We start from the raw sequence: 12699 nt of genomic DNA, 5'->3' as shown, positions 1-12699 counted from the left end.
CAATGACGACCTTGTATCTTTTGAGGGTTAGGGTAAGGGTTAGGGTAACGGTTGGGATTGTTGTTTCAAGTTTTATTAGTCGTATGCAGGGGCGCAACATTCACTAGGGACGGAGGGGACATGTCCCTCCCCCACATTCTGAAATTGCATTTTTGTTCCCCCCAGTTTTATCATTGGAATGTGATACAAAACGAGACAACCATGTGCTTTAGGACCATGGGGACGCCTCCGAACGGTACGGTAGGCTGTTTGGAGTGTTTATCAGACTGGATTTAAAAAATGTATATATACAGTACCAGTCAAATGTTAGGAAACACCTACTCATTCAACGGTTTTTATTTATTTTTACTATTTTCTACATTGTAGAATAATAGTGAAGACATCAAAACTATGAAATAACACATATGGAGTCACGTAGTAAGTAAAAAAATGTGGATTCATCAGACCAAAGGTCAGATTTCCACTGGTCTAATGTCCATTCCTCGTGTTTCTTGGCCCAAGCAAGTCTCTTCTTATTGGTGTCCTTTAGTAGTGGTTCCTTTGCAGCAATTCGACCATGAAGGCCTGATTAACGCAGTCTCCCCTGAACAGTTGATGTTGAGATGCGTTTGTTACTTGAACTCTGAAGCATTTATTTGGGCTTCAATTTCTGAGGTGCAGTTAACTCTCATGAACTTATCCTCCAGCAGCAGAGGTAACTCTGGGTCTTCCTTTCCTGTGGCGATCCTCATGAGAGCTAGTTTCATCTTAGCATTTGATGGTTTTTGCGACTGCACTTGAAGAAACTTTCAAAGTTCTTGAAATGTTTCGTATTGACTGACTTTTATGTATTAAAGTAATGATGGACTGTTGTTTCTCTTTGCTTATTTCAGCTGTTCTTGCCATAATATGAACTTGGTCTTTTACCAAATAGGACTCTCTTCTGTATACCACCCCTACCTTGTCACAACACAACTGATTGGCTCAAACGCATTAAGAAGGAAAGAAATTCCACAACTGTACTTTTAACAAGGTACATCTTTTAATTGAAATGCATTCCAGGTGATTACCTCATGAATCTGGTTGAGAAAATGTCAAGAGTGTGCAAAGCTGTCATCAAGGCAAAAGGTGATTACTTTGAAGAATCTAAAATCTAAAATATATTTAGATTTGTTTAACACTTTTTTGGTTACTACATGATTCCATATGTGTTTTTTCATAGTTTTGATGTCTTCACTATTATTCTACACAATGTAGAAAAGAGTAAAAATAAAGAAAAACCCAGGAATGAGTAGGTGTGTCCAAACTTTGACTGGTATTGTATGTACACCTCCAGGCTCTAAATCTAAAATCTAAAATACATTTTTTTGGTTACTACATGATTCCATATGTGTTAATTCATAGCTTTGTCAAATAAAGAAAAACCTTTGAATGAGTCGGCGTGTCCAAACTTTTGGCTGGTACTTTACATGGTCAACACTGTCCAACGAAATGCTAACTTGCAGGTTCCTTCTCAACAACGCAACAACAATAATACATATTAAAAGATAAGAATGGGAACATAAAGTAAATGTCTCAGTAGAATAGAACAAACATTTTAGCATCAGCATAATACAGGATTCAATAACTCAATTGTGCAGTATTTAGCTATTTTTATAAGAGTCTGGTAGCAGCAGTTGTGATGTGTGTGTAGCATGTGATGTATGTGAATCAATGTATATACAAAAGCACTATGCAGATGAGTCGCTTGGCAAAAAGGAAGGGGGGAAGTAATGTGTGTTATTGTCAAATCCAATCAAATGTTATTGGTTACATACACAATGTTAGCAGATATTAATGCAAGTGTAGCGAAATGCTTGTCGAGTGTAGTGAAATGCTTGTTATTGTTATGTTTGTTATTGTGTATGTGTGTGTGTGTGTGTGTGTGTGTCTGAGTGTGTTAGTATCAGACCTCATGCTCATATATCATCTGTCCGATGGTAAGGGAGTGAACAGCTCGTGGCTGGGGTGTGTGGGGTCCTTGATGATGCTGCTGGCCTTTCTCAGGCACCATTTTGAATAGATATCCTGGATGGCCTTGCGGTCGTGGACGGAACAATTCCCGTACCAGGCCGTGATGCAACCGGTCAGGACGCTCTTAATGGACCCGGGGTGGTTTTCTTCAGCCACCTTAGGAAGTAGAGACAAGAGTGGTGGTGTTGTTGGACACTGTCAATTCCTCAGTGACGTGGACGCCGAAGAGCTTAAAACTGCTGACTCTATACTGCAGTCCTGTTGATGTGGATCGGGTCATGTTCTCTCCTCTGCTTCCTGAAGTCAACAATCAACTCCTTTCTTTTGCTGACATTGAGGGAGAGGTTGTTGTCCTGGCACCACAATGCCAGTTCACTTACATACTCCTTATAGGCTGACTCGTCGATGTTAGTTAGAGACCTATGTAACGGATGTGAAATGGCTAGCTAGTTAGCGGTGGTGCGTGCTAATAGCATTTCAATCGGTGACGTCACTTGCTCTGAGACCTTGAAGTAGTGGTTCCCCTTGCTCTGCAAGGGCCGCGGCTTTTGTGGAGCGATGGGTAACGATGCTTCGAGGGTGACTGTTGATGTGTGCAGAGGGTCCCTGGTTCAAGCCCAGGTTGGGGCGAGGGGACGGATTAAAGTTATACTGTTACATTGATGCTGTTGACCCGGATCACTGGTTGCTGTGGAAAAGGAGGAGGTCAAATGGGAGGTGAGTGTAACGGATGGCTAGCTAGTTAGCGGTGGTGCGTGCTAATAGCATTTCAATCGGTGAAGTCACTTGCTCTGAGACCTTGAAGTAGTGGTTCCTCTTGCTCTGCAAGCGATGGGGAACGATGCTTCGAGGGTGACTGTTGATGTGTGCAGAGGGTCCCAGGTTCGAGCCCAGGTTGGGGCGAGGGGACGGATTAAAGTTATACTGTTTCACCTACAACCGTGGTGTCGTCAGCAAACTTGATGATGGAGTTGATGTCTTGCAAAGCCACGCATTTGTGGGTGAACAGGGCTGAGGATACACCCCTGGGAGGCCCTGTGTTAAGAATCAGTGCGGAGGAGGTGTTGTTGCCAATCCTCACAGCTGGTGGTCTGCCAGTCAGGAAGTCCAGGATCCAGTTGCAGAGGGTGGTGTCCAGGCCCAGGGCTCTGAGTTTGGTATCGAGCTTGAAGGGAACAATAGTGTTGAATCCTGAACTGTAGTCAATGAACAGAATTCTCACATCGGTGTTCCTCTTGTCCAGATGTGTTAGGGCCAGCTGGTCAGCACACACTCTGAGGACACGGCCAAGGCCAAGGCTTTGTGAGTATTCACAAGAGTGTTCCTTACGTCAGCCTTGGAGTGTGAGAGCATCTTGTCATCCGGAGCAACGAGAGTCTTCCTTAAACACAAGCAGATACGAGACATCAGGGTTTGTTCTTCTGACATAGAATGCTGCAATACGGGCTCTCAGCATGGCACAGATATCTCTGTTCATCCAGGGTTTTTGGTTGGGGTATGTCCGTACTGTTATTGTGGGTACAACATCATCAACACGTTTCCTAATGAAGCCTGTGACTTCATTAGGAGAATGAAGCTGAGCACGCCCCCATTCTCATCGACGGGGCTGCAGTGGAGCAGGTTGAGAGCTTCAAGTTCCTTGGTGTCCACATTACCAACAAACTAACATGGTCCAAGCACACCAAGACAGTTGTAAAGAGGGCACGACAAAACCTATTCCCCCTTAGGAGACTGAAAAGATTTGGCATGGGTCCTCAGATCCTCTCACACCATCAAGAGCATCCTGACTGGTTGCACCACTGCCTGGTATGGCAACTGCTCGGTCTCTGACCACAAGACGCTACAGAGGGTAGTACGAACGGCCCAGTATATCACTGGGTCCAAGCTTCCTGCCATCCAGGACCTCTATACCAGGCAGTGTCAGAGGAAGGCCCTAACAATTATGGATTGTTCTCTCTGCCACCGCACGGACAAGCGGTACCGGAGCGCCAAGTCAAGGTCCAAGAGGCTTCTGAATAGCTTCTACCCCCAAGCCATAAGACTCCTGAACATGTGCATTGCCTGCCCCCCCCACCCACCACCACCACCGCTACTCTCTGTTGTCATCTATGCATAGTCACCTTAATAACTCTACTTACATGTACATACTACCTCAACTGACCGGTGCCCCCGCACATTGACTCTGAACCTGCACCACCCTGTATATATTGTTATTTTTTACTGCTACTCTTTAATTACTTGTTACTTTTATGTTGGTTAGAGGCTCGTAAGTAAGCATTTCACTGTAAGGTCTACACCTGCTGTATAAAATCTGATTTGACTAATGATAAATATTCTTCAATGTTGATGGATTAGTCCTGGGTGGATGAATCTTTGAACATATTCCCAATTAGTATTCTCAAAACAGTCCTGCAGCATTGAGTCTGGCTCTGTCCACTATTGTCTGTGTTTGTGGCTCCCCATTGAAATGCTGCTTGTAGGCGGAGAGTGGGAACAGAAAGATGTGATCTGATTGACCTAAATGGGGGTGGGGGATGACTTTGTATGCATCAGGGATCTTTGTATAGACTGCATTCAGAAAGTATTCAGAACCCTTAACTTTTTCCACATTTTGTTACATTACAGCCTAATTCTAAAATTGATTACATTGTTTTTTCCCCTCACCAATCTACAACAAAACCCCATAATGACAAAGCAAAAACTGTTTAGACATCTTTGCAAATGTATTACAAATAAAAAGTGGAAATATAACATTTACATAAGCATTCAGACCCTTTACTCAGTACTTTGTTGAAGCACCTTTGCCAGCAATTACAGCCTTGAGTCTTCTTGGGTATGACAGTACAAGCATGGCACACCTGTATTTAGGGAGTTTCTCCCATTCTTCTCTGCAGATCCTCTCAAGCTCTGTCAGGTTGGATGGGGAGCATCGCTGCACAGCTATTTTCAGGTCTCTCCAGAGATGTTTGATCGGGTTCAAGTCCGGGCTCTGGCTGGGCCACTCAAGGACATTCAGAGACTTGTCCCAAAGCCACTGCTGCGTTGTCTTGGCTGTGTGCTTAAGGTCGTTGTTCTGTTGGAAAGTAGACCTTCACCCCAGTCTGAGGTCCTGAGTGCTCTGGAGCAGGTTTTCATCAAGGATATCTCTGTACTTTGCTCCGTTCACCTTTCCCTCGATCCTGACTAGTCTCCCAGTCCCTGCCGCTGAAAAACATCCACACAGCATGATGCTGCCACCACCATGCTTCACCGTAGGGATGGTGCCAGGTTTCCTCCAGATGTGATGCTTGGCGTTCAGAACAAAGAGTTCATTCTTGGTTCCATCAGACCAGAAAATCTTGTTTCTCATGGTTTGAGAGTCTTTATGTGCCTTTTGGCAAACTCCAAGCGGGCTGTCATGTGCCTTTTAATGAGGAGTGGCTTTCGTCTTGCCACTCCACCATAAAGGCCTGATTGATGGAGTGCTGCAGAGATGGTTATCCTTCTAGAAGATTCTCCCATCTCCACAGAGGAACTCTGGAGCTCTGTCAGACTGACCATCGGGTTCTCATTCACCTCCTTGACCAAGGCCCTTCTCCCACAATTGCTCACTTTGGCCAGCCGGCCAGCTCTAGGAAGAGTCTAGGTGGTTCCAAACTTCTTCCATTTAAGAATGACGAAGGCCACTGTATTCTTGGGGACCTTCAATGCTGCAGAAATGTTTTGGTACCCTTCCCCAGATCTGTGCCTCGACACAATCCCGTCTCGGAGCTCTACAGAGAATTCCTTCGACCTCATAGCTTGGATTTTGCTCTGAAATGTACTGTCAACTGTGGGACCTTATATAGACAAGGGTAGTGTCTTTCCAAATCATGTCCAATCAATTGAATTTCCCACAGGTGGACTACAATCAAGTTGTAGAAACATCTCAAGGATGATCAATGGAAACAGGATGCACCTGAGCTTAATTTTGAGTTTCATAGCAAAGGGTCTGAATACTTATGTAAATAAGGTATCTGTTTTTATTTTTAATACATTTACAAAAAAATATAAAAACCTGTTTTCACTTTGTCATTATGGGGTATTGTGTGTCGATTGATGAAGAACACACACAAAGAAAAACAGATTTAATCCATTTTAGAATAAGACCGTAACGTGTAACAAATGTGGAAAAAGTCAAGGGGTCTGAATACTTTCCGAATGCACTGTACAGTCGTGGCCAAAAGTTTTGAGAATGACACAAACATTAATTTTCAAAGTCTGCTGCCTCAGTTTGTATGATGGCAATATGCATATACTCCAGAATGTTATGAAGAGTGATCAGATGAATTGCAGTTAATTGCAAAGTCCCTCTTTGCCATGCAAATTAACTGAATCCCCAAAAAACATTTCCACTGCATTTCAGCCCTGCCACAAAAGGACCAGCTGACATCATGTCAGTGATTCTCTCGTTAACACAGGTGTGAGTGTTGACGAGCACAAGGCTGGAGATCACTGTCATGCTGATTGAGTTTGAATAACAGACTGTAAGCTTCAAAAGGAGGGTGGTGCTTGGAATCATTGTTCTTCCTCTGTCAACCATGGTTACATGCAAGGAAAAACGTGCTGTCATCATTGCTTTGCACATAAAGGGCTTCACAGGCAAGGATTTTGCTGCCAGTAAGATTGCACCTAAATCAACCATTTATATGATATTCAAGAACTTCAAGGAGATCAGTTCAATTGTTGTGAAGAAGGCTTCAGGGTGCCCAAGAAAGTCCAGCAAGCGCCAGGACCATCTCCTAAAGTTGATTCAGCTGTGGGAACGGGGCACCACCAGTACAGAGCTTGCTCAGGAATGGCAGCAGGCAGGTGTGAGTGCATCTGCACGCACAGTGAGGCGAATACATTGAGGATGGCCTGGTGTCAAGAAGGACAGCAAAGAAGCCACTTCTCTCCAGGAAAAACATCAGGGACAGACTGATATTCTGCAAAAGGTACAGGGATTGGACTGCTGAGAACTGGGGTAAAGTCATTTTCTCTGATGAATCCCCTTTCCGATTGTTTGGGGCATCCCGAAAAAAGCTTGTCCGGAAAAGACAAGGTGAGCGCTACCATCAGTCCTGTGTCATGCCAACAGTAACGCATCCTGAGACCATTCATGTGTGGGGTTGCTTCTCAGCCAAGGCAGTGGGCTCACTCACAATTATGCCTACGAACACAGCCATGAATAAATAATGCTACCAACACATCCTCCGAGAGCAACTTCTCCCAACCATCCAGGAACAGTTTGGTGACGAACAATGCCTTTTCCAGCATGATGGAGCACCTTGCCATAAGGCAAAAGTGATAACTAAGTGGCTTGGGGAACAAAACATCCATATTTTGGGTCTATGGCCAGGAAACTCCCCAGACCTTAATCCCATTGAGAACTTGTGGTCAATTCTCAAGAGGCGGGTGGACAAACAAAAACCCACAAATTTTGACAAACTCCAAGCATTGATTATGCAAGAATGGGCTGCCATCAGTCAGGACGTGGCCCAGAAGTTAATTGACAGCATGCCAGGGGCAGATTGCTGAGGTCTTGAAAAAGAAGGGTCAACACTGCAAATATTGACTCTTTGCATCAACTTCATGTAATTGTCAATAAAAGCCTTTGACACTTATGAAATGCTTGTAATTATACTTTAGTATTCCATAGTAACATCTGACAAAAATATCTAAAGACACTGAGGCAGCAGACTTTGTGAAAATTAATATTTGTGTCATTCTCAAAACTTTTGACCAAGACTGTATGTGTTGTGTGTTGTAGGGTGGGAGGACAAACACAAACACAAACACACAACCATACAGTCATAAACTCACCGATGCCCCTGTATTTGGGAGGGTTGGCCTTCTCGTCCAGTTGTAGCTGAGTCTTCACATACTCTGTAGGGAAGGTGATACAGATTTCTATACCCCCTGCTATACCACCTGTAGAAAACACAGAGAGCAGAGGTCAGATAAAGCTTATCAAGCAGAAGATTTATTTTGTGAATCTTCAGGTAGCTAGCCTTGGTACCAGACTGCTTCTGCTTTTAATAAAGTACACAATGACAGGCTGGCTGAAGCAGGCTTCACTTTGGGTAAAGTCATTATATCAAGATAAATAACAATAACCCTACAAATAGCTGTTATCCATAAACTTTAAAAGCTCAGAGAGTGTGAGAGAAATGTTATGAGGAGATGCGGCAATTTTCTCTATGTATGAACGTGTAGCTGTTAGATCGAACAAACAAAGGAACAAACAAACAAATGAATGAATCGATTAATTAATAAATGATGTTGGACAGCTCTATATTGTGGATGAATTCAGAGGATGGGTATGAGTGTCAAGAGCAGAACTATGCAGATGAGTCACTTGGGAAGAAGGGAGGATGAGAGAGAGGCAGGGAGGGAGGGAGGGAGGATGAGGAAGATGACATTAAATTATCTGCTCTGCCCAGAGGGAGGGGCTCCCTTACACAGCCCAAGACCCTCCATTAGCTCAATAACACACACAACCCCCCCTCTCTCTCCCTCTCCCTCTCACACACACACACATTGTAATCCCAGAGGCCCTCTCCCTCTCACACACACACTCACATTCTAATCCCAGAGGCCCTCTCTCTCTCTCTCCCTCTCTCACACACACACACACACACTCACATTCTAATCCCAGAGGCCCTCTCTCTCTCCCTCTCCCTCTCTCACACACACACACTCACATTGTAATCCTAGAGGCCCTCTCTCTCTCTCTCTCCCTCCCTCCTTCTCTCACACACACACACACACACACTCACATTCTAATCCCAGAGGCCCTCGCTCTCTCCTCTCACACACACACACACACACACATTCTAATCCCAGAGGCCCTCTCTCTCTCCCTCTACCTCTCCCTCTCACACACACTCACATTGTAATCCCAGAGGCCCTCTCTCTCTCTCCATCTCTCCTCTCACACACACACGCTCACATTGTAATCCCAGAGGCCCTCTCTCTCTCCCTCTCACACACACACTCACATTGTAATCCCAGAGGTCTTCTCTCTCTCCCTCTCCCTCTCCCTCACACACACACACATTGTAATCCCAGAGGCCCTCTCTCTCTCCCTCTCACACACACACACACTCACATTGTAATCCCAGAGGCCCTCTCTCTCCCTCTCCCTCTCACAAAAACACACACTCACATTGTAATCCCAGAGGTCCTCTCTCTCTCCCTCTCCCTCTCACACACACACTCACATTGTAATCCCAGAGGCCCTCTCTCTCTCCCTCTCCCTCTCACACACACATTGTAATCCCAGAGGTCCTCTCTCTCTCCCTCTCCCTCTCACACACACTCACATTGTAATCCCAGAGGCCCTCTCTCTCTCTCACACACACTCACATTGTAATCCCAGAGGCCCTCTCTCTCTCCCTCTCCCTCTCACACACACACACTCACATTGTAATCCCAGAGGCCCTCTCTCTCTCACACACACACACTCACATTGTAATCCCAGAGGCCCTCTCTCTCTCCCTCTCACACACACACACTCACATTGTAATCCCAGAGGCCCTCTCCATCTCCCTCTCCCTCACACACACACATACTCACATTGTAATCCCAGAGGCCCTCGCTCTCTCTCCCTCTCACACACATACTCACATTGTAATCCCAGAGGCCATCTCTCTCTCCCTCTCCCTCTCACACACACACACTCACATTGTAATCCCAGAGGCCATCTCTCTCTCCCTCTCCCTCTCACACACACACACTCACATTGTAATCCCAGAGGCCCTCTCTCTCTCTCTCCCTCTCTCACACACACACACACACACACACACACTCACATTCTAATCCCAGAGGCCCTCTCTCTCTCCCTCTCCCTCTCTCACACACACACACTCACATTGTAATCCTAGAGGCCCTCTCTCTCTCTCTCTCTCCCTCCCTCCCTCTCTCACACACACACACACACACACACTCACATTCTAATCCCAGAGGCCCTCGCTCTCTCCCTCTCACACACACACACACACACACATTCTAATCCCAGAGGCCCTCTCTCTCTCCCTCTACCTCTCCCTCTCACACACACTCACATTGTAATCCCAGAGGCCCTCTCTCTCTCCATCTCTCCCTCTCACACACACACGCTCACATTGTAATCCCAGAGGCCCTCTCTCTCTCCCTCTCACACACACACTCACATTGTAATCCCAGAGGCCCTCTCCTCTCTCACACACACACACATACTCACATTGTAATCCCAGAGGCCCTCTCTCTCTCCCTCTCACACACACACACTCACATTGTAATCCCAGAGGCCCTCTCTCTCTCCCTCTCCCTCTCACACACACACACACTCACATTGTAATCCCAGAGGTCTTCTCTCTCTCCCTCTCCCTCTCCCTCACACACACACATTGTAATCCCAGAGGCCCTCTCTCTCTCCCTCTCACACACACACTCACATTGTAATCCCAGAGGCCCTCTCTCTCTCCCTCTCCCTCTCACACACACACTCACATTGTAATCCCAGAGGCCCTCTCTCTCTCCCTCTCCCTCTCACACACACATTGTAATCCCAGAGGTCCTCTCTCTCTCCCTCCCTCTCACACACACACTCACATTGTAATCCCAGAGGCCCTCTCTCTCTCTCACACACACTCACATTGTAATCCCAGAGGCCCTCTCTCTCTCACACACACACACACACACTCACATTGTAATCCCAGAGGCCCTCTCTCTCTCACACACACACACTCACATTGTAATCCCAGAGGCCCTCTCTCTCTCCCTCTCACACACACACTCACATTGTAATCCCAGAGGCCCTCTCCATCTCCCTCTCCCTCACACACACACATACTCACATTGTAATCCCAGAGGCCCTCGCTCTCTCTCCCTCTCACACACATACTCACATTGTAATCCCAGAGGCCATCTCTCTCTCCCTCTCCCTCTCACACACACACACTCACATTGTAATCCCAGAGGCCATCTCTCTCTCCCTCTCCCTCTCACACACACACTCACATTGTAATCCCAGAGGCCCTCTCTCTCTCTCACACACACACACACACACTCACATTGTAATCCCAGAGGCTCTCTCTCTCTCCCTCTCCCTCTCACACACACACACACTCACATTGTAATCCCAGAGGTCTTCTCTCTCTCCCTCTCCCTCACACACACACACATTGTAATCCCAGAGGCCCTCTCTCTCTCTCCCTCTCACACACACACACACTCACATTGTAATCCCAGAGGCCCTCTCTCTCCCTCTCCCTCTCACACACACACACACTCACATTGTAATCCCAGAGGTCCTCTCTCTCTCCCTCTCCCTCTCACACACACACACTCACATTGTAATCCCAGAGGCCCTCTCTCTCTCCCTCTCCCTCTCACACACACATTGTAATCCCAGAGGTCCTCTCTCTCTCCCTCTCACACACACACTCACATTGTAATCCCAGAGGCCCTCTCTCTCACACACACACACTCACATTCTAATCCCAGAGGCCCTCTCTCTCTCCCTCTCCCTCTCACACACACACACTCACATTGTAATCCCAGAGGCCCTCTCTCTCTCTCACACACACACACACACTCACATTGTAATCCCAGAGGCTCTCTCTCTCTCCCTCTCCCTCTCACACACACACACTCACATTGTAATCCCAGAGGTCCTCTCTCTCTCCCTCCCTCTCCCTCACACACACACACACATACTCACATTGTAATCCCAGAGGCCCTCTCTCTCACCCTCTCACACACACACACACTCACATTGTAATCCCAGAGGCCCTCTCTCTCTCCCTCTCCCTCTCACACACACACACACTCACATTGTAATCCCAGAGGCCCTCTCTCTCTCCCTCTCCCTCTCACACACACACTCACATTGTAATCCCAGAGGCCCTCTCTCTCCCTCTCCCTCACATACTCACATTGTAATCCCAGAGGCCCTCTCTCTCTCTCTCTCTCACACACACACACACACACACTCACATTGTAATCCCAGAGGCCCTCTCTCTCTCCCTCTCCCTCTCACACACGCACACACTCACATTGTAATCCCAGAGGTCCTCTCTCTCTCCCTCTCCCTCTCCCTCACACACACACATACTCACATTGTAATCCCAGGGGCCCTCTCTCTCTCCCTCTCACACACACACACACTCACATTGTAATCCCAGAGGCCCTCTCTCTCTCCCTCTCCCACACACACACACTCACATTGTAATCCCAGAGGTCCTCTCTCTCTCCCTCTCCCTCTCTCACACACACTCACATTGTAATCCCAGAGGCCCTCTCTCTCTCCCTCTCCCTCTCACACACACACACTCACATTGTAATCCCAGAGGCCCTCTCCCTCTCCCTCACACACACACACTCACATTGTAATCCCAGAGGCCCTCTCTCTCTCCCTCTCCCTCTTACACACACACACACTCACATTGTAATCCCAGAGGTCCTCTCTCTCTCCCTCTCACACACACACTCACATTGTAATCCCAGAGGCCCTCTCTCTCTCCCTCTCCCTCTCACACACACACTCACATTGTAATCCCAGAGGCCCTCTCTCTCCCTCTCCCTCACACACACATACTCACATTGTAATCCCAGAGGCCCTCTCTCTCTCCCTCTCCCTCTCCCTCACACACACACACATACTCACATTGTAATCCCAGAGGCCCTCTCTCTCTCCCTCTCACACACACACTCACATTTTAA

At 46.9% G+C, this 12699-nt stretch overlaps 1 protein-coding gene across 1 annotated transcript in view; it reads right to left on the bottom strand.

The window, feature by feature from the left end:
• The window catches only part of LOC112262773 (tricarboxylate transport protein B, mitochondrial), a 40989-nt gene that overhangs the window by 7377 nt on the left and 20913 nt on the right, over nt 1–12699 (bottom strand). Inside the window, exon 2 of the mRNA XM_042331473.1 lies at nt 7816–7923. Coding sequence (XP_042187407.1) covers nt 7816–7923 — 108 coding nt within the window. The remainder of the gene's footprint in view (nt 1–7815; nt 7924–12699) is intronic.

This window comes from Oncorhynchus tshawytscha, linkage group LG12, assembly GCF_018296145.1.
Source record: "Oncorhynchus tshawytscha isolate Ot180627B linkage group LG12, Otsh_v2.0, whole genome shotgun sequence".
Lineage (NCBI taxonomy): Eukaryota > Metazoa > Chordata > Actinopteri > Salmoniformes > Salmonidae > Oncorhynchus > Oncorhynchus tshawytscha.
This window is presented reverse-complemented; position numbering and strand designations above follow the sequence as displayed.